Source organism: Quercus lobata, chromosome 8 (genome assembly GCF_001633185.2).
Source record: "Quercus lobata isolate SW786 chromosome 8, ValleyOak3.0 Primary Assembly, whole genome shotgun sequence".
NCBI lineage: Eukaryota > Viridiplantae > Streptophyta > Magnoliopsida > Fagales > Fagaceae > Quercus > Quercus lobata.
This window is the reverse complement of record NC_044911.1, coordinates 52,970,440-52,993,837: the sequence shown is the minus strand read 5'-3', so window position 1 is coordinate 52,993,837 and position 23,398 is coordinate 52,970,440. Positions and strand designations below refer to the sequence as shown.

Sequence of the window (23,398 nt, the reverse complement as noted above, 5' to 3'; positions counted from 1 at the left end):
TATATGTGCATTGCTATAGGTGACAACCTTTAGCGGCGAGTGATAAGCGCCGCTATAGGGCTTCATATAGAACATAACATATGCACCTTTTAGCAGTAGTTACGATTGCCACTATATGTGTGAAGCTTTAGCGGTGGGCTATAAACGCCGCTATAAGGCTTCAATTATAACATAATTTTATACATTTAGCGTGCTTTTTGCTCGCCGCTATAGGTCAACTTTTTTTTCCTCCTGGGTTTTAAAACCACAGTCCTATTACAAAGAACCTGTAATAATTTTAGTTCTAATGAGACAATAACCCAAATGTAACTAATTAACAACCCCACAAATGTCTAAAAACTAACATTATATTAACATAGAAATATATTATCAAATACATAACATTATCTATAACCATCATCATAAGATTAACAAAAAAAAAGATGTGGTCATTTGAATAAAACTACTGCTTAAATTAAACTAATACCATAATCAAAGTTCCAAAGTTTTTAAAAATATCCTTTAACACTTCCAAAAAATGCAGTTGTTCAAATGTAGTTCTTTGTACACAAAAACTTATCGAACACTAACATAAAACTTATAAGCATTGCTGTGAATTCCGTTTCGTTTCAGTCCGAACGGACGGAATATTCCATTCTAGTCATGAAACTGGCATACTAAACCCCCTTGTTCCACCTCGGCTTCAATTCCAGGGAATTTCGGTGCATTCCAGCCATTCCAGACTGTTTTGGTCAATTCTGGCTGAAACTTGAATTTCAGGTGGAACAATGTTATGTTGCATTTGCTTTTTTAACTTTTCTCTTTTACTTGTTTCTCCCATCCACGTCATATTGTCAAGTACTACTACTTTACTTTTTGCTCTTCTTCCTCACATTTATTGCCTTTTCTTTGCTTCTTTCTCATTTGTCTTTTCTTTACTCTCTATCTTACATAGCAATGTTCTATTTTTTATATTTGTTTTCTCTTTCTCTAAAAAATTAAAAACCTAAGAACTTATGAAGTTATCATTCATTTTCCTCTCCGAGCACTATAATTTATTATACCATTTTATCTTATTTTAAATATATTTTGACTGTAAAATATATAAGATATTCTATTAATTGATATTAAACTGATATATATATATATATGTGTGTGTGTGTGTGTGTGTAATAAATAATATGATATATATATATATATATATATATCTTTTTAAAAGAAATGGTATACATTTGATTTTGAATTTTGATTTGTAGTATCTGTGATTTGTGTAATGATTTTGATTTTGGGTAATTTTTTTTAAAATGTTGTTTGACACTGTGATTTGTAGATTTGTGTTTAATTTATAGTTTTATACAATTAAATGGTGCCTTTTCTTTGAATTGATCATTTTATGTTGTATAAGAATATATATATATATATATATATATATAATTTTAGGAACCTCGAAACACCTGAAACAGTACACCGAAATAAGCCGATACCGAAATATTCCATTTCATTGGACAAACCAAAACGGGGTTCGAAACGATATTCATAACATTGCTTATAAGTTACTTGGTTAAGGGGATGCAGCTGATGATTTTTGAAGAGCTGGGGATTGTTGGACCGAAGGAACGCCCTACATACAAACCAAGATTATTCAATAAGTGCATATAAATGGATCGAATAGAATGACAAGAAAAGCTTAGAGACTTAGAACTTTTTATCTTGCTCATTCAATAAGTGCATACAAACCAAGATTACTCAATAATGTGAGAATAGTTATTTATGAGAATCAAAGCAAATCTTCCATAGTAAAGTAATAACCTTAAAATGTAAAGGATACATTGAAGGGTGGAAGTCCCAATGGTCCTACCATCCATAGGTTATATGGTAGTCTTCCATCTTGCCATCCATGCAACAAATCAACCAGGCAATGGTCTTGCAATAAGAAAAAGAGAGCTTAAATATGCACAAAGTTAATTCAAGTTAAAATAACATCATACACCTGCTTTACTCAAAAAGTATTCCTTTCTTTCCCCTTCTAATAATACCATAATGAACTCCGATATGTTGTAGAAAGCCAATCAATTAATAGTTTACTTGCACCAACAATACAAACAATTAGTCCAATCTTAACATAGCCAAATCTCAAATAATTGTATTAGAATATAATGAATTCTTTAAGAAAAAACACACAAATATTGAGATATAATTTTAAGGAGAAGAAACTCACCAAAGAGAGGTACAAGAATAACTTAGCAAAAAAAAAAAAAAAAAAGGATTGTTAGTTGAGACATGGCAAGGAAGATCATGCAGGATGGGATATGGCAAGTTAGAGGAATTTTGTTATTTGAATACAAAAGGGGATTGTTAGTTGAGAGAATACTAAAAGAAAGGAAAAACTTGTGCTTAGAGGATGATAATAAAATACTTACAATAAATAAATTATATATTAGATCAATATATAAGTATGTATTAAATAAAAGTATGTGTAAATATATGCACACACACATCCGAGATAAGGTGGAATTAGCAAAACCTGTCTCCTAATTAAAGTAGGGAAAACTCACATGAGATAGAGTGGAGCAGAACAATTAAAGTAGGTAGGGAACTTTTCACCATCCCTAGCTACTTCTAAACCCGAGTTTGTCAAAGAGTTGTATGACACAATAAAATGGAAACTTTATAAATGGCGAGGATCTTTTTCCTATCCAAAGTGGGTTGTAATAATAGAAATGCATGACACTGTTGAATCAGAAATTAACATGAACTAATTTTCACTTCCAATTTAGCTTGATCCTAGCTAGTAAATCCATGCCAACCAACTCTCAAATTATATGCAGAATGTATAGTCAAGACTCAAGAGCCAAATTTTAATAACTCACGAAGTTATGATATCCAAGCATACCTAACAAGATTTTATTAAGAAACATGTACAAGTCAACAAAGTTTTCTTACCACAAAATGTGCATGGGAGTTTATCAATAAGTTGAGGTTTCCAGCCCTTTGAGATTCTTCTGGTAATCACCATTGGATCTTCAACCAACTCTTTAGTCAAACTCCTTTCCTCATGGTCCATTATTGTTACCATATTTTCTTTTGCAACAATTTCCATTGTTGGTTGAGCTCCAACTGCACTATACCGTCCCTAATACAATCAATGCAGTATTGCCTTTTAAAATATTATTATGGAGACTCATAAATTCTACTTTACTTTCAATAATACGTAGCCTTCAATCAAGTTATTTTGTATATGGACTTAGGCAACTTAAGACCAAATCATGTTAATTCAATGCAATCAATGCAGTATTGCCTTTTAAAATATTATTATGGAGACTCATAAATTCTACTTTACTTTCAATAATACGTAGCCTTCAATCAAGTTATTTTGTATATGGACTTAGGCAACTTAAGACCAAATCATGTTAATTCAATGCATTCTCTTTCTTTTTTTCCTCTCTTTACTTTTTTTTCCCTTCCTTTCTCTCTTTTTTTTTTTTTTTTTTTCCATACATTTTATCCTTGTATTAGAATTATTTTTCATCTTTTCAATAAATTCAATTTTATTAATAAAAAAGAAGTATATATCTTTAAGCACATTTACAATTCTAGAAACAATAGGATGTGGCTCCACTGACTCAAAAAGAAAACTTGGAGCCTCTCAATTGTCTTCTTCAACCAAGCACTGATATGCTAGAACCGAAGTAAGATGATTAGAGAATATGCATCGATAGAGTGGAACAACATTTGCATTTTTAGACACTTCCACAAACTTTGCCCTATCTTCATCTGAATCAACAAAATCCCTTAGAGATTAGAAAACAATAAACATTAAATTTGGTTGCTGAGAAAATTATGTAAATGAAAATCTACAAAGATTTTGACTTTCAACTTTAATTCCTCATTTAAATGGGTGCTTTAATTAACTATTTTATTGAACGTTGATCAAAGTATAATTATATTTTAAAAAGTATAACTTTAAAAAAGTTACATAAACAAATAAGCCATTGAAAATAATACATTTCAAATTCATAGAAACTCAATTTTTATACATTTTTATGGGAAATAATAAGAGGTTTCAATTAAGTTGTAAAACTCTTGACTCATACCTAACGACGAGCTATTGATAGCAGAGCATTTCACCATCCCTGCAAGTGAGTAGCAAATAATTAAGGGTCAACAAATTGAATTTATAAATGTTGGTCAACATAATGCAAATGAATCTATATGAAGAACACAAGTTAAAAACCTTTTGGTGTATTTCTCTTTCACAGATAATATGTTTGACAAGACGAGGAGAAATTGGCACTATAATCCATAATTAAGATAAAGAAGTGACAATTCATCAAAATTGAGGGATAATGAATCTTTTACACCAAGTATTTTAAACAATGGTGTGTTTGACAAGCCATGGAGAAATTGAATTAGTCCATAGTGATGTAAATAGAGTAGTGGCAATATGATTAGTATAAAATGGCCATATATCCAAAATTTGTCTTTCGTAAGAAGTATTCAAAAAATAATACTCAATTAGAGGCTTATAATCAAGGGGCACAAACTAGTTGCCATGTATATTGATTCATTCAATTTCTAGCAAGCAATTACAACCTAGGAAACAACTCTGATAACTCATCAGGTAATTGCACCAGCACACTAACTAGATGATCTTATTACAACCTAGCAGCAAGCAAACTAATGGCACCAATCCCAAATTCTAATCAAGCAAGACACATCCACACTTATTGGGTTGATTGTCATTGATTGAGCTTAGACAAAAGTGACTACTATAAAGCTAGCATTTGCTGTAAGAGGAAACAGAGAAAGGAGCCAAAGAAAAATCAAGCATGTGCAAATCACAATTAAATTTTTTGAAAAAAATATTACAAGTATGATCACTAAGTTTAATAAACCACAATATTCTCACTGACCAAATCATGTTATAAAAGTAACGTATAAGATTTTTTTCCCACCTTGGCAAGACTTGAAACTCTATCACTAAAGCAAATTCTTGTAAACAGTATCACCTAGTTTAAATTAACTTGGCTGCGTTAATCAACTAAATAAAATTTTCTACATATAACCCAGAAGCCTTAAAATTAACCACCTTTGGTGCATGTTTAACCATGTTCAGCCTCTTAACTAAACCTAGAATAAATTTTTCTTTGGAAGAATAAACCCAATATAAAATTAAGCACAACAAAGTAGAAACATTACAAATTACCCCCCAAAAAATTGAATATTTTACCCCTTCTACGTTATTGTAGTCAAATTCAAAATTAAAATTATAAATTAAGTTTTTTTTTTTTAAATCAAAATTCTTATTGGGTCAGTTGACAAACAAAAAATAATTTCCCACGAGTTTTCTCAATAATCGAAAACACAATTTCCCCTGATCAAAACAACATAGAAACCAATGTTGGCCATTTGGGTGAATGCAAGAAAAGTCATACATAGAAAAGGAAGAAACTTTATATACTAATTTAACCAAATCTTGGAGCACATTGTCTAAGCAACAAAACGTAGAGTAAAGAGAAAGGAAATAGAAAGCAGTAAAATGAACCCAAAAACATCCTGAAATTAAAAAAAAAAAAAAAATCAACTTTTTGTTTGGATTCAGAGAAAATGTATGAACATGTTCCCAAAAAAAAAAAAAAATACTCTTTTTGTGTGTGTGCATCGGTGTCCCTCTTAATCCTAGACAGAAAAACTTTACCGTTGTTGTACCATAGCAAGAGCCACAGTATGTCTCATAATGCTTGAGCTTGCCATCATGTCTCTGTAGTGATTTTTCAATTTGAATTGAAGAAAGAACAAAGATATGTGGACCTAGCCTCTAGTCAGAGAGAAGAAAGAGGTATGGCCATGGTCCATGGGACTCAAAGAAAGAAAAGAAAATAATGAGGCGGTTGAAGTGAGAGAGAGTAGAGACTTGGAGAGAAAAACGCCAAGGCTTGAACTTGGGATTAGTTAGCCAAAACACAAGGAGCATACCACTAAGCCGCTGATCAGTTATGTCTATATATATATATACTTTTGTGTGGGAAATGAAAGATGTAAGTGGGAAAAAAAATTTGGGGAAATTTTTTGCGGGAAGGGAAAAGACAATTGGGGGGAAAGAGTGAAAAAAATAGTTAGGCGTAGGAAATTTTGTGTGAAAAGGATAAAAAATTAATAAAAAAAAAAAGGCATAAATGCATTTTTTGTCCCTATATTTTGGGGTCATTTCTATTTTGGTCATTACTTTTCTATTTTACCGATTTTAGTCCCTAAATAGAAAAAATGCGTTCCAATTTGGTCCTTATCGTTATCTCACTAACGAAAATTGTTTACGTAGTAAACAGAGTACACTGTTTACACACTAAATGCTGACATGACTATTAAAAAAAAAATCGTATTTAGCTTATTAAAAATTCCAAGTCAGCATTTAATAAATAATAAATCACATAATTATTTTTTTTGAATTTCAAAATTTTTAAAAAATAAAATAAGATAATTAAATTAATTTTTTTATTCCTTTCATTATTATTAATTTTTTGGAAGAACATGTTTATGTTCTTTGTGTGCTTTCCAAAATATAACTCATATTCTTAGATCAATAACAATTAATCAAAATAACATTTTATCAAGCATTTTTTCACACAATCAACTTCAACCCCAAAACCTCCTTCTCAAACCGGTTCTCCAACTCTTCTAAGACATTCTTAATCCTTCCTCTCTCTCTCTCTCTCCATGATTGAGCATTGCCATCTTCGCTCATTACACTGCCACCACCAGATCTCTCTTTAACTCCATGACCAAGCACTGCCATCTTTGCTCATCGCTTATTGCCCATCGATCCGCTCTCTCTATCTGTCAATTTTGCTCAAAATCATACCCAAATGTCTCAAACTCCTCCTCTTTCAGGCTGATTTCTCTCTCTCAAATCGATGTCTCTCTCTCAAAGATCGGTGCTTCACTCTCTCTTTCGCTCAAATCAATGTCTCTCTTTTAGTGGGTCTCTCTCTTTCTACCTTGTCCCTCTATGGTGATGATGGTTAGTGGTTGTGGAAGGGGTGGTCAATTAGGTCCGATGGTGAGTCATGGTTGTGGAAGTGGTAGTCAGTTAGGTGGTGAGTTGTGGGGTGGGTTTGTTGATTGCTTGATTTTGGTTTCAATGGGTTTTGGTATTTTGGATTTGAGATGTTTTGGTGTTTTCTGAGTTTTGTTCTCAATGGGTTTTGGTGTTTGGTTGCTAAGAAAATGCAAGAAAAGAAACAAAAATTGATTAATCCAATTTTATATCCTAAAAGAAATTCTCATTTATATTTCTACTACCGCTAATTTTTATTTTTAGTTTTTAATCTTTTGAAAAATTAAAATAGAGAACAACCACATAGCTCTTTAAATTTAGCATAACACAAACAAATTTACAATTTATTAGCAAAATCCTTAAGACCCAGTTTGAGTATTAACAATACAATTAAAAAAAAAGGCTAATTACCCAAAAAAGAAAATCTTATATCATTGAGATTAAAAAAGAAAAAAAAAAAAAGAACTAATTTTTACATAGCTTCTTCGGCGTTGTCAATGGCAAAAGCCAAGCATTTGGCTTCGTCCAAGCCTCAACAGCTGTTTTTTGGGCCTTCAATTGGTAAGTGGCGGCGGAGAGTGCTAATAGAGAGAGACCCAAGCTGGATTTTGAGAGTGAGGATGTGTGGCAATGAGGGTTTTTTTTTTTTTAAACTAACAACAGAGAGAGAGAGAGAGAGAGAGAGAGAGAAAGTGTGTGTGTGGGTTTTTTCGTAGAGCTAACAACAGAGAGAGTGTATTGGAAAATGAAAAAGGAAGGAAATGAAAAGGCAAAATGGCACTTAGGCCAAAACAACAGAGGGATTCATTGGTCTAGGTACGGGCAATTAAAAGGTTTATTGCGGCGGTCCAAACCACCGTTATAACTACGAAATAGCACCTCAAAACAATATCTGTTGCGGCGGTCATCTAACCTGCCGCTATAAGTAACAGAAATGCCGCTAAAGCTTATATATTGCGTCGGTTTTATATACCACCACTGTAGTATGCAGCAAAAGGATATATTTATTGCGGCGGGTTTATGGAGAGCTGCTATAGCTAAGTCTAACGCCACTAAAACATGTATATTGCAACAGTTTTATATAGCGCTGCTGTAGTATGTTACAAAAGGCTACATCTGTTGCGGCGGTCCAATGAAACACCGCAATATATCTCATCTATAGCGGCGGGCCAAAAAAGTGCCACAATAAGTGATATATAGCGGCACTTTTCGCAACTGCTGCAAAAAACCCGCCGCAATAGCTCGATTTTCTTCTAGTGATGATATTATATATTAACAATTTGTAAAAATGTAGTAAAATAGTTTGTGTCTGTAGTATTACTCGTCATCTAATAAACTAATAACCATATAGGCTATAGCTGTATACAAAGTCAGTGTATTAAAATTATAACTATTAACACATGACATTATAACACATTAAAAGTCATTCTTATCGTATTTGGTAAGTTTCTGAAATATGTTAGTAAAATAAAACCAAAATATATATTTTATTTGAAATATATAATTTTTTATAAAAATATCCAACACGTACAAAGATTTTTATGTTATTTTTAAACCTCAAGCAGGTCAATTTAATTGTATAGCATTTAATTTTTCGAGCATTTATAATAAGCTATATTGTCAGTATTAATTTTACACGAAAAACTTGAACACTTGTTCTTTTGTTCTGTCATCCAACTCCCAAGACCAGTAGACTTTTGTGTCACTAATTGTCCTTAGTTAAAAGTCTTATATTTAATTTAGTAATTTAATAGTGATAGTTTTTGAAAATAAATGTTTAGGTTCACAGACCTATACGTCGCGTTTGTGTGATTATGATCTGCGTAAGTGCAAGCTGTATCCATGATGTAAAGAAAACTCAACTCAATCTCAAAACGAAAAGAAGAAAAAAAAAAGTGTTCAATCAATCTCATTCTGACCAGAATTAAGCAAAATATGTTAATACAAAGCCATCTTAATTCCACCGCCAGCCTTAGATTTGTAACAAATGGCAAAGTCTCTCCTTTTAGTTTATGGAGATTAATTAATGGAGTGAAAGCCAACTTGTGAGAGTAAATTAAAGAAATTGAAAGGTGTTGGAAATATTTTAGTGAATAAACAAGTTTTGATACAAAAATAATATCTCAAATAATTAGCAAGAACATAAAATAAAAAGGAGTTTAGAACAATCTCACAATGCTATAGAATCACGCTGCGAAAGCGTTGTCCTTAAAGGTTGATTCGTGCCACCCAAAGTAAAACTTGGTGCGATTGGTTCTCTTGGCCAAACAACCCCCTAGGATTAGACTATAGCATCGACCTTTGTGATGTATGCACTTCCACTCACAAAAGGTTTAAGAACAACCCTCTATTGCCTTTCCTTAGAACAAATATTCTTGTAGAAAAAATATGTGGGAGAGAAAGATAGTAGACTTGTGTATTTCTAAAATATAGAGTAGTAAAAAAGACCCCTTTAGAAAGTGTGTTATGATGAGTATCATATAGGCTACTTATGAAGATAATAGTCTATAGTTATTGGTTATTAATAACCCTTAAAAGCCCAACGGCTATTATCAATTATTGCCTAATGACTATTTTTCTCATAATTGCCCAACGGCTATTTTACTCATAAATTTCCAGCAGCTAGAAAATAAATAAGAATAAAAGTGTTTGGAACACACACCCACACCAACAATCCCCCACATGTTACAAACACAAAATAGGAAAAGCACGCAACTAAAGAAAGCATGCATTAATATGGTACCAGAAGGTTTTAACCATACATAGGATAAATAAGTAGGAACTAAAAGACAATGGTGGAGTTAAAACTCTTTTAACCAAGCTATTAGTAAACCAAACTTACCACCCACATAACTTTCTTTATCAAGGTTGTTCTTAAGCGGGTTGGCGCCTTATCCAGGCCATGTGCCATTGGGTTTCATGAGAGCCCTAGAGACCTACCCAAAAAGTCTCATAGGAAGCGGCACAATTTCCACTCACACATAGGTGGCATCCATTAGGAGTGCGTGCAGAACACCCATCCCAACAAGTAGGGAGTATGGATCCATTAAGAGCCTAAAGCTCAACCTCCAACAATCTATAACTTAATCGGTGGCATCCATCAGGAGTGCGTGCAAATACACCCCATCCCAATAGGTAGGGATATGGATCCATTAAGAGCCTAAAGCTCAACCTCACCAAATTTTGCAACTTAGCACTGTCTCACACCATAGGGATGGACTCATCACTAATCTCCTTACCGAGATAGCAGAAAACACGTAACAAATGGCAGTGCCCATGGACCACTAATGACCTCTACCCATTTAACCTCTTGCGTGGAATCACCCATCATAGAGGTTGGGCATTAGCCACAGTGTCGCAACTTAGGTATCAGTCCAATCTTCCTAGATGTCTCACTCACCAGCCTCATTACTGGTGGTTTGGTCAAAAGATCGACCAAGTTCTTTTCAGACCTCACAAAGTCCAATCACATAACATCATTATCAATAAGCTGCCTCAGCCTCAATTGGATATGTCGACTTTTCCTATTTCACAAAGTCCAATGACATAACATCATTATCAATAAGCTGCCTTAGCCTCAATGGGATATGTCGACTTTTCCCATTATAAACTTTGCTCTTAACACGTGTTATGGCAGCCTGGCAATCACAATGAAAGCAAATAGAGACAACAGAGTTAGTAAATTGAGGCATATCAATTAATAAACTCCCAAGCCATATAGCTTTGGACCCAGCCTTCTCTAAAGCCATTAACTCTGTTTCCATATTAGATCTCACTATGCAAGTCTTCTTGGATGACTTCCAAGAGACAGCCCTTCCAGCTAGTGTAAGCACATATCCATTAATGGGCTTTACATAATCTGTATCAGAGATCCAGTTAGCATCACAATATCCTTTTAAAACAACATAATAACCACAATATGACAAACAAAAATAAAAAGTCCCATTTGAATATATCAATAATATAGATATTGTATCCCAATGCTCAACACTAGTACTATGAGTGTATCTATTCAATCTACCAACATCATATGAAATATCAGGGCGACTACAGTTTGTCAAAAATATTAAACAACTAATAATTTGTGCTTACTTATCTTGTGAAACATTATCACCACATTTTTTACCAAGTACACCTTTAAATCATACATAATAGGCATAGGTCACATATCAAAGTGTTTAATTTTTTTTTTTCCCTCACATAATGAGATTGTGACAGTACATTGCAATCATTATCCTTAAGGATCTTGATGCCTAAAATAGCATTTGTCCCAACCAAAATTTTCATATCAAATTTAGAGGCAAGAAAACATTTAGTATCATGCATAACATTATGGCTAGTTCCAAATATAAGTAAGTCATCAACATATAAACAAATAATGACACATTCATTATTATTTAGCTTATTATATATGCATTTATCCTCATGATTATAAATCACAAATCCATATGTAAGCATCATATATCAAAATTTTCATGTCATTGTATAGGTGCTTGTTTTAATCCATGTAAGGATTTAACCAATTTACAAACTTTATGTTATTGTCCAAGGACAACACAACCCTTGGGTTGCTCTATATAATTTTTTTTCTCCTTTCTAATTCACCTATTAGAAAAACAGTTTTAACATCCATATGATATATAATAAGTTTGTAAATAGATACAATAACAAACAACATTCTTATAAATGCAATTCTAATAATCGAAGAATAAGTATAAAATAATCAACATGATATTTTTGCTTATAGCCTTTAGCTACCGAACATGCCTTATACTTATCTATGATCCCATTAAGTTATAAGTTTCTTTTAAAAACCCACTTGCAACCATACAAATTTTGTTTTAAACACCCACTTGCAACCAACAGGCTTAACCTTAGGTGGAAGCTCAACCCATTCCAAGTGTGATTAGACATAATCTAATAATTTGTTAAAAGCTTCCAACAATAATGGTACATCAACAAATTTAATTGCATCATAATAACTTATATGTTCATCTTCAACAATATAGATAAGAAAATTGTTATCGTAACTCTTTTTCTCCCTAGTTCGCTTACTTCTTCTCAATTCTTGCACATCACAACAAGATTATTAGAAGTATCAATAGGTTCATGAAACACATTTTCCTTATTTTTCAAAGGAAACTCATACTTAAAGAAAGTATTTTTTAAGATTTAACAAAAGTATTAAATTCTAAATACATCACTATTGATGAAAATAATTCTATATCATGAACTATAACAAACATAACCAATAAATACACAATCACATATTTAAGAATCAAGTTTCCTCCTTTTAGGTTCATGTAGCATGACCTTAGGCAAGTACCCACAAACTTTAAGGTATTCTCATTTTAGATTTGGGTAACATCTTAGCCAACTACCCCCACAATTCGAGGTATACCAAGTTAGGCTTATGTCATTCTCAACTTCATTTTTTATATTTTATAAAAATTTCCAATACCTCGTCTTTGGTTCCTAATACACAAAGTTAAATAAATATAGAATGGTCATCAACAAAGATTACATAAAATCTTTTACCACCTCTAATCATTGTGTGTTTTAAATCATCCAAAATGCTATGGACTAAACTAAGGAGTTTGGTTCCTCTTATTATAGATTTGCAAGGTTTTTTTTTTTTTTTTTTTTTTTTTTTTTTTTTCAAATTCACAAAAACCTATCCACCATCTCAAAACAACACATATAGCCAATAAAAATATGTATATATAATTTTTGAATATCACTCTTGTACTTGGGGGATAAAAGGAATATTTATTCCCACTAAATCTTATCCACTAGCCCAAAATACTAGTTGGATCATTTTATTATTTATATATAAAGAAATTTTTAATTATTTTCCATAATTTCTGATTTCATATATTTGTGTCAACAAATGTAAAAATAATAGCTTTTGTACACAGAGCCGATAGCCTCTAGCTACTAGAAACCACTCTTAGAAATGTCCAAAATTTTACAAGAATAAGATACTTAATATTTTTTGTAAAATTTGACATCATGATACCAAAATTGTATAATACAAATGTTTAATCATTCATAATTTCTTTTTCCCACAACCATAAATGATTATTTGAATACTTTGGCAAGGAAGATAATATTCAATTAAATTGTAGTATCTTTGTGTCTTCATCATACAAAAAGAGTATTCAAGATCATATGGCACCATTTTTCTCACTTAACAATAGGGATGCCTTCACCATAAGTCTACACCATTTATTTTTTTTTCTCTATCAGAATTTTTCCAAAAAATAAAATTTTATCTCATTTCTCATAAAAATTATTTCTAACATTTTTTTTTAATTCCAAAAAACATTTCTCAAAATACATACATTTTTCTTCAATCTCATGTTCATCAGATTTCAATAAACATAAAACAATTTCACAAAATATAATACACATATAATATCACATAATTGCAAATGCAATAAGTTGATATTCACATATCAATACAACGTTACATAATATTATTCACATATGATTTAGATTAGAGAATCAAAATCACATAATATCTCAAATAATTAGCAAGAACATAAAATAAAAAGGAGTTTAGAACAATCTCACAATACTATAGAATCATGCTGCGAAAGCGTTGTCCTTAAAAGTTGATTCGTGCCACCTAAAGTAAAACTTGGTGCGATTGGTTCTCTTGGCCAAACAACCCCCCAGGATTAGACTATAGCGTTGACCTTTGTGATGTACGCAGTTCCACTCACAAAAGGTTTAAGAACAACCCTCTATTGCCTTTCCTTAGAACAAATATTCTTGTAGAAAAAATATGTGGGAGAGAAAGATAGTAGACTTGTGTATTTCTAAAATATAGAGTAGTAAAAAAGACCCCTTTAGAAAGTGTGTTATGATGAGTATTATATAGGCTACTTATGAAGATAATAGTCTATAGTTATTGGTTACTAATAACCCTTAAAAGCCTAACGGCTATTTTTCTCATAATTGCCCAACGGCTATTTTACTCATAAATTTCCAACGGCTAGAAAATAAATAAGAATAAAAGTGTTTGAAACACACACCCACACCAACAAAAGGTAAGTGAAGGACTAGCTAGCTAGTTACCTTCTTTATGCAGCTTCCATGAAATTGCCAATTATTTAAGTGGGGAAAAAGGTAGATGAAAATTAAAAAAAAAAAAGAAGTTCTTCAACCTAATTCATGCATGATATCAAATACTAAAATGGTATACATACATTCGCTCGTTGACATTTGAAGAAAATTTAATCCTGATAAGATAACATATTCTTTGAAATTTGGATTCTTGCATATGTTTGTATCTTATTTTGGATCTTTACTTTGATTAGCCAAGAAAATAGACACAAGATTGACTTCGAAAGCAGCCTAAATTATTCCCGTTCCTATACAAATGATATATATTTGTGTGTGTATATGTATATTCTTGCATATGTTTTTTTTTTTTTTTTTTAATTGCAAAATTATGTATTCATTTATAAAGATAAAGTTAATGTTTATTAAGCTTTTCTTTTTCTTTTTACCTTTCATGCTTTCCCCCATTTTTCTTAAGGGTTGACAAATCATAAAACCATATCATAGCTTATTTTTAATACAAGTACAATCGAAAATAAAATTGGTACGGATAAGGTCGACAAGGTAGTTCTAGTCTCATGTTCAACTCGACCATTTCGAACAGAGGCTTGTCGGATCAAAGTCCAACACTTAAAGGAAATGTATTAATTGCCAGCTACAAAATTCTTGTATAATCAATAACTAATTAAAAAAATTTGAACTGGTTTTATTTTACATCTAGTTTGTCTACACTTAGGTTTGATTAATTAATTTTGTTAGGAATGTATATGTAAAAATGCCAAATTTAAAACTAATTTCTATTGTTTTGGATATTGTTAGACCAGAAAAAATCAGGAAAGTCTTCCATATTCAAGTACACAATCAAAAAGGTCTTCCATATAGATGAATGATCTTACCTAAAAGATCGTCCATATAAGAAGACCATCTTCCACCACTAGTTGTTCAGTAATAAATGAAAAACGTAACTGATAGAGACATTTAATAGTGTAATAAACAATCGTTACCCAATAGGTACATGCCCATTAAGTCAAAAGACATTTCAATCAGAGTAATAAATGATAAGTATCATCCAATGCCAGCATTGGCCAATGGATGAATAACAGCTATCACATTAAACTAATAAGATAAATGCACAACATTAATTGACAAACAACCAATAACTAGAAGATACACTTATAAAGGAAACTCGTCTCCATATATAGAGGTACACTAAATATACACTTTCTAGTACGTGTTTATACGCTCACTATACATCATGCATATTAGCTCTTTGGAGTCCTAACTTAAGCATCAAAGACTCTTAGGCCAGTGCCTCCTCCAATCAATCCTCTCTTTTGCAGTCTTGTCTTATCATCCAACGTCACTTCTTCGAAAACATCTTCCATCGGCATCTCTGGACGAACTACCTAATTGAAGGTGAATTTTCACTCTAACAGATACAATTATTGTTCTTTTGTATCTTCCCATTAATACTATAATTCTAGAAAAAGCAAAACAACTTTATGAGACAAAAGAAATAAGGTACTGAGGTGTAAGTATTGAAAATTTTGCATACATTTAAGTTTAAATTTGAATAACATCAATGTTCATTATTCTTTTATATTCAAGTTCATGCAACTTCTTCATGTATATAGTCGTATATTTCAAAATTACTCAAATCACACACACACACATATATATATATATATATATATATATATATGCACACACAAACAAACGGAGTAACCCAAAATTTCAAAATATCTTTTCCAACACTTTTCCTCAATTTCAATTTTTTTTTCATTTCCTTTTGCAGTCTCAATTTTTCTTATGAAGTCTCAATTATCTTCATAGTTTTGACTTATTCCCTCAATCTCACCCTTCTTGTTTTGCTTCTCTTGAGACTGCCGTCCACCATCATTAATTTTCTTTTCCATGGCAGTTGTGGATGATGTCATCTTTTTTTTTTTTTTCCACAAAAAGTTTATTAGGCAGGTCAAACTTAGCACAAGATTCTCCATTAGTGAAATGGAGAAACTTTATTTTAAGGTTAAGATTTTATTTTCTAAAAATTTAATTTGTATAGAGTGTCATGTCATTTAAAATTTTATTGAACATATTTTTAAATTTTTAATTTTTAATTTGAAAATGAAATTACCCTTCTCATCAAATAGAGAGGATCAATCCTTTTCCATCATGTTCACTTGTTATATTTTGAATTATAACACTTCTTTAATTATTATATTTTATTTCTTTATGTATGACACTCCATAACATAACTCAAGCATAAATTACACAACCATTAATTTTTCTCTACAATCACTTGGAAACTAATGAACAGTAACACATGGGAGTTAAAAGTCTTCAAATTATCTTTTGCAAACGGTGTGGAGAATGAGCATGACACGTTCAAATGCCACTAGTATATATATACATAGAAAAGTTAATTTGAAGATAACTGAGGCTGAGCAGCTTCTTCTTCCATCTGAGTCTTGATAGTTGCAGCCAACTGATCGTAGGCTTCACCCCAGGCTCCGCCCATCTCATCACTCCAACTTTCTCCAACTGCCTCTTTGATTGTTCCTAGTAGCGCTTCTTTCACCACCTAAATCATCAGAAAATCAAATACTACACAATGCAAATGTATCTACATGTTCTTCTATATCTTTACTAAAATACCATGTTTGAAATTAGTAATATAAATGTTCTTCTAAAACAAAGTAATATAAATGTAAACCTCAAACTAATTTCCCATGATAGCATAGATACAATTAGGGGAGTTTACCTCAAAATGGGAATCGACGACTCCTTTCTCGAGATGGACTGACCCTAAATGCTTCAGAGGGACATCGCGCAGCACCACTTGACCTTTCTCCCGCAATTGAATAGCTGAGTTGCATGTCTTTGATGCATACATCAAAATATATAGTGAATCAATTATGAATGGAATACTACTAATTTTATTATATAAAGCTTTATAACCTAATATATCACTAATCACAAGAAAATAATTTATTTATTTTTATAATATTGGGGTTAAATGTATATCTCAATGGTTCCAACATCTCTTGTGGTGCTTGGACATTAGAATAGCCACATAGCTGAATCTTAAAAGAGAAACCTAAGATACTGTAACTAAATTTTGTCTTATTTTAAATAGTTTACCAAGGTCATAAACATGACTACTAATCACAATTTCTTTTAAAAAGTATATATATATATATGTGTGTGTGTGTGTGTGTGTGTGTGTGTGTGTGTGTAAAACACTTATAAGATAAAACAATAAGGTATATAATTGTTGAAAAATTAAAATACAATGCAATGGAAATAAAACAATTAATTAATTAATATTGTAGTTGCACGATTTTCCTGGCCCAAATTCGATTGATCAGGTCCTGGCCCAAAGCGCAACCCACAATAAATATTTGTAGAGGATGGGTCAAAGAACTTGGCCTTAGCGTGTCTATTCAGTCTGATGCATGGGCAATATGGTTGCAGAAAATAAAGACATGAAAATGGATCTCTCCCATATAAGTTTATTTCTTTAGTTCCTCATACAGAAATTTTCGTCCCCCTCTTTAAGGGACTCCACTACATTATATAGTTCCCTTCTCTCATCTCAACCCTACACTTGTTGACTATCTAAGCACATACTTGAGTGGCTGTCCCATCAGACGCCTTTATCTCTCCCCATGTGAGTTGCAGAGGCCAAGGCGGTACTGTTCAGGGGTCATTTCCTCATTAATGCGGCCAAGAGGGTGGTTGGGGGCGCAATTAATGTGGTGGTAGCTCTCCATGGGATATTTTGGATTTTATTCATTTTATATGTTGGGAGGACGAACCGAAGTGGCTGGGGAGAGTTCCTCGTCTGGGCTTCGTGATGTCCGAGGAGGAGTTACTCCTCGGACAGGTTTCCTTGGCGTTTATGGGATTGAGTAATGCTTCATACGTGGTTTCTCTTCGGACAGGACGCTCCTCGGATGGGCCTGAATTTGGAATAGCCCATTATTTCTGGGCCGGGCCCCACATTAGCCCCTCAAAACTCCGGTTTCTATCTCCCTCCGAGGAGGAAAAGACGGGGTTTTGATATTTTGGGAGAGGGTGGAAATAAGGAGAGCGTGTGGCGCGCGTGCGGACCGTTACTTCTGACGCGCTACAATTTACGAGGCGCGGCCATTAACTTCTGGAGGCGTTATGTTCCCTCATCCAACGGTGTGGCGTAGATCGAACAGCTATCGTTTTTTCCCGTATTTTTAGGTAGGAGCGATCTTTTCTCTCTCCTCCTGGCTATATAAGACGTCATAGGGGTTCAGTTTCTTCTTTTATCTGCATTTCACAAACCTTAGAGGCTTCCAGAGAACTCCATCGAACCCCAGAGATACACGAACACTTGCGACCGTTACGCCATCGTAGCCGTTTTTGTGAAGCGTTTCGTCCACGAGAGATTCCCAGGCGCCTCATTGAACGTTTTGTGAAGGTACCAGTACATTTCGTTCATCTTGCTGTTTCAATTTCCTCCTCGGACTCTACTTTTTTTTTCTGAGTCTTTACTTTTGTTCCTCGGTTCAGTCCAGATGGGTAGATTTGAGAAATTAGTTAACACCCCCGCCGCTATGGAAGCCTTTAGGGCTAAATATCACATTCCCCCGGGGGTTGGGCTGCGGTACTGTCCTCTTGAAGGAATATTGACAGATAGGCGTGCGGGAGAAGTCGTTATCCCCATGATTGCCTTCATAGAGGGAGGGATGACACTTCCCATGCGTAGGATTACAAGGGAGTACTTGTTCAACCATAGGTTGACGCCGTACCAGTGTGCCCCGAATATGTTCAAGATACTAGGCTGTGTAGATGTCTTAAACGAGCGGATGAATCTAGGCCTTACTTGGCACGATGTGGCTTATCTGTACGAATGTCACCGCCTCGGGGATGAGGGGTATTATCTTAAATCCCGGAGCGAGGACGTTAGGTTGATCTCTTGTCTCCCAATATCCAATAAGACAGTGAAGAATGATTTCCTTATTGCTTCTGGGGAGTGGTTCGACGGTATTCATTGTCCAACTCGGGCAGGAAACCCAGGTGCGGCGTTTCTAGGATCGGTCCCTTTTGGGATAGGATTTAGCATTGAGGGGTTACACTTTTTGCTTTCTTTATAACTGGAAGATTTCGTGGACTAATCCCCTTTTCCTTGATTGTTTGCAGATAAAATTCACGTCGCCCCTCGGCTAAACTTTGTGAACGTGCCAGCGCTGAACTACCTTCTTAGGTCGGAGATCTACGTTTCCGAGGACGGGCAGTTGCGTGCTGCCCATCTGGTTCTGGGCTATCAACCCCTGAGCAGCTCTTTCCAGGCTATCGGTCACGCCATAAGGGCTGGTAGTCCGAGGTTGGCTCGGATTGACGTGTCCAGGGACGGGCTCCTAGCTGAACACGATCTGCCACCAGTTGTGTTGCCCGGTGTTAGAGATCCCTACTTGGCAGAGCAGCTACCTCCGCCAAACGAGCCTGGTGCTGCCGCTCAGGTCGAAGAGGAAGCTAAATCATCTCGTCTTTCCCTTGAGGCAGAAATAGACGAGTTTTATTTTGAGGAGGAAGTTCAACAGACCCCCCTGGTGGAATTTTCTGATCCCGAAGGAGAGCGGGACCGACATTCTGCAGTTGGTGTTCCTTCCATCGTTCTCTACTCGGACGATACTTCGGACGAGGAGGTAGAGCCCATGGCAGAAAAGGGAAAAACTCTAAAGGAGCTGATGGCCTCCCGAGGGAAAGGCCGGTTGCCGAAAGGACAGTCCTCGAAGGCACCAACTCCACCACAGGGCAAGACCCTCCCTCCTGTGGTTCCTACGGACACCTCAGACCTTGGCCTTAAGGTTAATCCGGACTTAAAGAAGAAAAGGCCGGCCGACACTCCTGAGGAGGGCGAGGTGGTTGCCCAACCGACCAAGCAGCAAAAAACCACTCGTGCGCCAAGGAGCAGAAGGGGAAACTCCTCGGAGAGTCGAGACGAGGAGACTCTTGCGGATGTACGTGCTACCCAGCGTGTATGGGGCCCCAGATTGGAGCTGGATGGGGTGGCCATTCCCTACAATGCTTCGATCCGAGAGTACAATCGAGGCCGGGCGGGCTACGTGGCCGAGGCCTTAGAGCAGCCCCTACTCCTTCCTCGGGATATGGAGGCTTATAGGCGGTTCTCTCAGCCCGAGATCTTCCTATCCCTTAAAAGGGATCTCGCGATGGTAAGTAATCCTTTTACTGTTTCATTAATTTCTTTGACCTTAGATTACAGCAATCTTGTTTCGTTTGTAGATTACCCAGCAGGTGTTCGTGGCTGAGGAATTTTGCCGTGGTAATAGTAGTCGGGCTGAGGTCGAGAACCAGGCGCGAGCGGAGGTGGAGAAAACCTTGGGGTCCCTCCAGCACGATTACACTGAACTTATGGACAAGTTCAAGGAGTCGGAGAACCGGCACAAGTCTGCAGAGGCTGGTTTGAAGAGTGCTGAGGCCCAGGCGGAGGACCAGCGCAAGGAGCTGTTCTCGACCCAGATTAACCTTGCCACCGAGAAACAGGCAGTGCAGGATCTCAAGACCGCTCTGCAAAGGGTCGAGGATGAGCTGCGACGGGCCAAAGAGGAGGCCCAACTGATCCGAGAAGCCACAGAGGCTGAGAAGAGTGTCGCACGCCAGCTCGGGGCCGAAGAGACGGAGGCCAGGCTATCCGAGGAAATCCCCGAGGTATGCCGGGAGTATTGCGATATCTCATGGTCTCGTGCCCTCGACGCTGCAGGAGTTCCTGCTGACTCGGCGCTGAGACTGCCCGAGAGCATCTTCTATCCTAAAGAGATCCGAGCGCATCCTGATGGTGTTCAAGCTGCCTCTGAGCAGGATCTGGCGACGCCTGATGCTGTCCTTGTGCCCAATATGGCGGATGATCCCGTCGCAGACTCTACCATCGAGGTTCCGCCTCCTCAGCCCGAGCAGAAAGGAGATCCTCCTGCTGAGGCTTAGCCTTCTAGGCTTTTGATCTTTGTACTCTTTCCTTTTTTGACCGAGAGTCGTCCAATTTTCCCGCTCTTTTGTAAGGACCTCTCCTTCTAATGTACTCGGAATATTAATATAAAATGTTCGTTTTGCTTACTATGGATGCACGTCAGTAGCGCTCTTCTTTAAACATTTGCAACTATGTAGATACAGATAAACGGTCAAGATAAAAATGGGTTTTTGGGCTGCGCATCTGAGGGTTGCGATGGTGCCAGACTACGCGCACGTATTAAAATGGTTCCCTTTAAGTAATGATCTCCCAATCTACCATAAGCAATAATTTCCCCCAAGTCTGTGGCCCGAGGAGCCATGCAGGACTTAGGTTCTGTTTAGAGCTATGAATAGTTGTCTTAAGTATTAATTTCCCCTTAGTCTGTGGTCCGTGGAGCCATGCAGGACTAGGTTCTGTTTAAAACTTATATTAGTAATAATTTCCCCCAAGTCTGTGGTCCGAGGAGCCATGCAGGACTTGGGTTCTGTTTAAAACTATGGATAGTTGCCTTAAGTATTAATTTCCCCTTAGTCTGTGGTCCGTGGAGCCATGCAGGACTAGGTTCTGTTTAAAACTTATATTAGTAATAATTTCCCCCAAGTCTGTGGTCCGAGGAGCCATGCAGGACTTGGGTTCTGTTTAAAACTATGGATAGTTGCCTTAAGTATTAATTTCCCCTTAGTCTGTGGTCCGTGGAGCCATGCAGGACTAGGTTCTGTTTAAAACTTATATTAGTAATAATTTCCCCCAAGTCTGTGGTCCGAGGAGCCATGCAGGACTTGGGTTCTGTTTAAAACTATGGATAGTTGCCTTAAGTATTAATTTCCCCTTAGTCTGTGGTCCGTGGAGCCATGCAGGACTAGGTTCTGTTTAAAACTTATATTAGTAATAATTTCCCCCAAGTCTGTGGTCCGAGGAGCCATGCAGGACTTGGGTTCTGTTTAAAACTATGGATAGTTGCCTTAAGTATTAATTTCCCCTTAGTCTGTGGTCCGTGGAGCCATGCAGGACTAGGTTCTGTTTAAAACTTATATTAGTAATAATTTCCCCCAAGTCTGTGGTCCGAGGAGCCATGCAGGACTTGGGTTCTGTTTAAAACTATGGATAGTTGCCTTAAGTATTAATTTCCCCTTAGTCTGTGGTCCGTGGAGCCATGCAGGACTAGGTTCTGTTTAAAACTTATATTAGTAATAATTTCCCCCAAGTCTGTGGTCCGAGGAGCCATGCAGGACTTGGGTTCTGTTTAAAACTATGGATAGTTGCCTTAAGTATTAATTTCCCTTAGTCTGTGGTCCGTGGAGCCATGCAGGACTAGGTTCTGTTTAAAACTTATATTAGTAATAATTTCCCCCAAGTCTGTGGTCCGAGGAGCCATGCAGGACTTGGGTTCTGTTTAAAACTATGGATAGTTGCCTTAAGTATTAATTTCCCCTTAGTCTGTGGTCCGTGGAGCCATGCAGGACTAGGTTCTGTTTAAAACTTATATTAGTAATAATTTCCCCCAAGTCTGTGGTCCGAGGAGCCATGCAGGACTTGGGTTCTGTTTAAAACTATGGATAGTTGCCTTAAGTATTAATTTCCCCTTAGTCTGTGGTCCGTGGAGCCATGCAGGACTAGGTTCTGTTTAAAACTTATATTAGTAATAATTTCCCCCAAGTCTGTGGTCCGAGGAGCCATGCAGGACTTGGGTTCTGTTTAAAATTATGAATAGTTGTCAGTAGCCCAGCAAGCAGCGGATAATCATGAAAGAAAACGTGTGCTAAGCCATTCTCATTAATAATAATATCTTCTGAGGTTATTTACATTCCATGGTCGAGGTACAGCTTTTTCATCTAAATCTTCTAGGTAATAGGCGCCTATTCTGGCCACGGATGTGACACGGTATGGTCCCTCCCAATTGGGCCCCAACTTGCCCCAAGAGGGGTTCTTTGCGCTGCCAAGAATCTTCCTCATTACGAGATCACCTGGCCCCAGAGGCCGTGGTTTGACGTTAGCATCATACCCTTGTCTCAGCTTCTGGTGATAATAGGCCACATGAATCATCGCTTTTTCCCTTCTTTCTTCGGCTAGGTCCAGACTCCGTTCCAGTAACTCGTCGTTATCGCTTGGGGTAAACGATCTAGACCTCAGTGTGGGAAAGTTGTTCTCAATCGGGAGCACGGCCTCAGCCCCGTAAGTCATCGAGAAGGGGGTCTCACCGGTCGATCGTCGCGGCGTCGTCCTATAAGTCCATAAGACACGGGGGAGTTCTTCTACCCATCTTCCCTTCGCCTCGTCCAACCTCTTCTTCA

At 36.0% G+C, this 23,398-nt stretch overlaps 2 protein-coding genes across 7 annotated transcripts in view; both read right to left on the bottom strand.

Moving 5' to 3' along the window:
• Positions 1-1,269: 1,269 nt before the first annotated feature.
• Positions 1,270-5,944, bottom strand: LOC115955145 (anthranilate synthase alpha subunit 2, chloroplastic-like). Of its 6 annotated transcripts, none has more exons than XR_004084047.1 (6): positions 5,678-5,944; positions 4,074-4,112; positions 3,569-3,753; positions 2,923-3,112; positions 1,789-1,902; positions 1,270-1,600 (listed from the first exon to the last, which is right to left on the bottom strand). XR_004084047.1 is itself a non-coding variant. In XM_031073201.1 (3 exons), exons 1-3 carry the CDS (start codon positions 3,077-3,079, stop codon positions 1,541-1,543), a joined length of 282 nt encoding a protein of 93 aa, XP_030929061.1. In that variant the 5' UTR covers positions 3,080-3,247; the 3' UTR covers positions 1,270-1,540. The 6 variants fall into 6 exon arrangements, 1 of the variants encoding a protein (XP_030929061.1); XR_004084046.1 differs by having other exon boundaries at positions 3,603-3,753; XR_004084050.1 differs by lacking the exon at positions 1,789-1,902 and having other exon boundaries at positions 3,603-3,753.
• A 10,407-nt stretch (positions 5,945-16,351) lies between these two features.
• Positions 16,352-23,398, bottom strand: part of LOC115955199 (non-symbiotic hemoglobin 2) — a 13,602-nt gene continuing 6,555 nt past the window's right edge. Inside the window, exons 3-4 of the mRNA XM_031073262.1 lie at positions 16,866-16,982; positions 16,352-16,685 (exon numbers count right to left, since the gene is read on the bottom strand). Coding sequence (XP_030929122.1) covers positions 16,524-16,685; positions 16,866-16,982 — 279 coding nt within the window. The 3' untranslated portion in view covers positions 16,352-16,523. The remainder of the gene's footprint in view (positions 16,686-16,865; positions 16,983-23,398) is intronic.

Excerpts from the sequence above, each read along its gene's own strand:
- LOC115955145 (XM_031073201.1), bottom strand. The coding sequence starts at position 3,079 with ATGGAAATTGTTGCAAAAGAAAATATGGTAACAATAATGGACCATGAG. Across the intron at positions 1,903-2,922 it reads ACTCCCATGCACATTTTGTG|ACCATTGCCTGGTTGATTTG; the intron begins GTAAGAAAACTT and ends TCTTATTGCAAG. Across the intron at positions 1,601-1,837 it reads TACCATATAACCTATGGATG|GGCGTTCCTTCGGTCCAACA; the intron begins GTAGGACCATTG and ends GTTTGTATGTAG.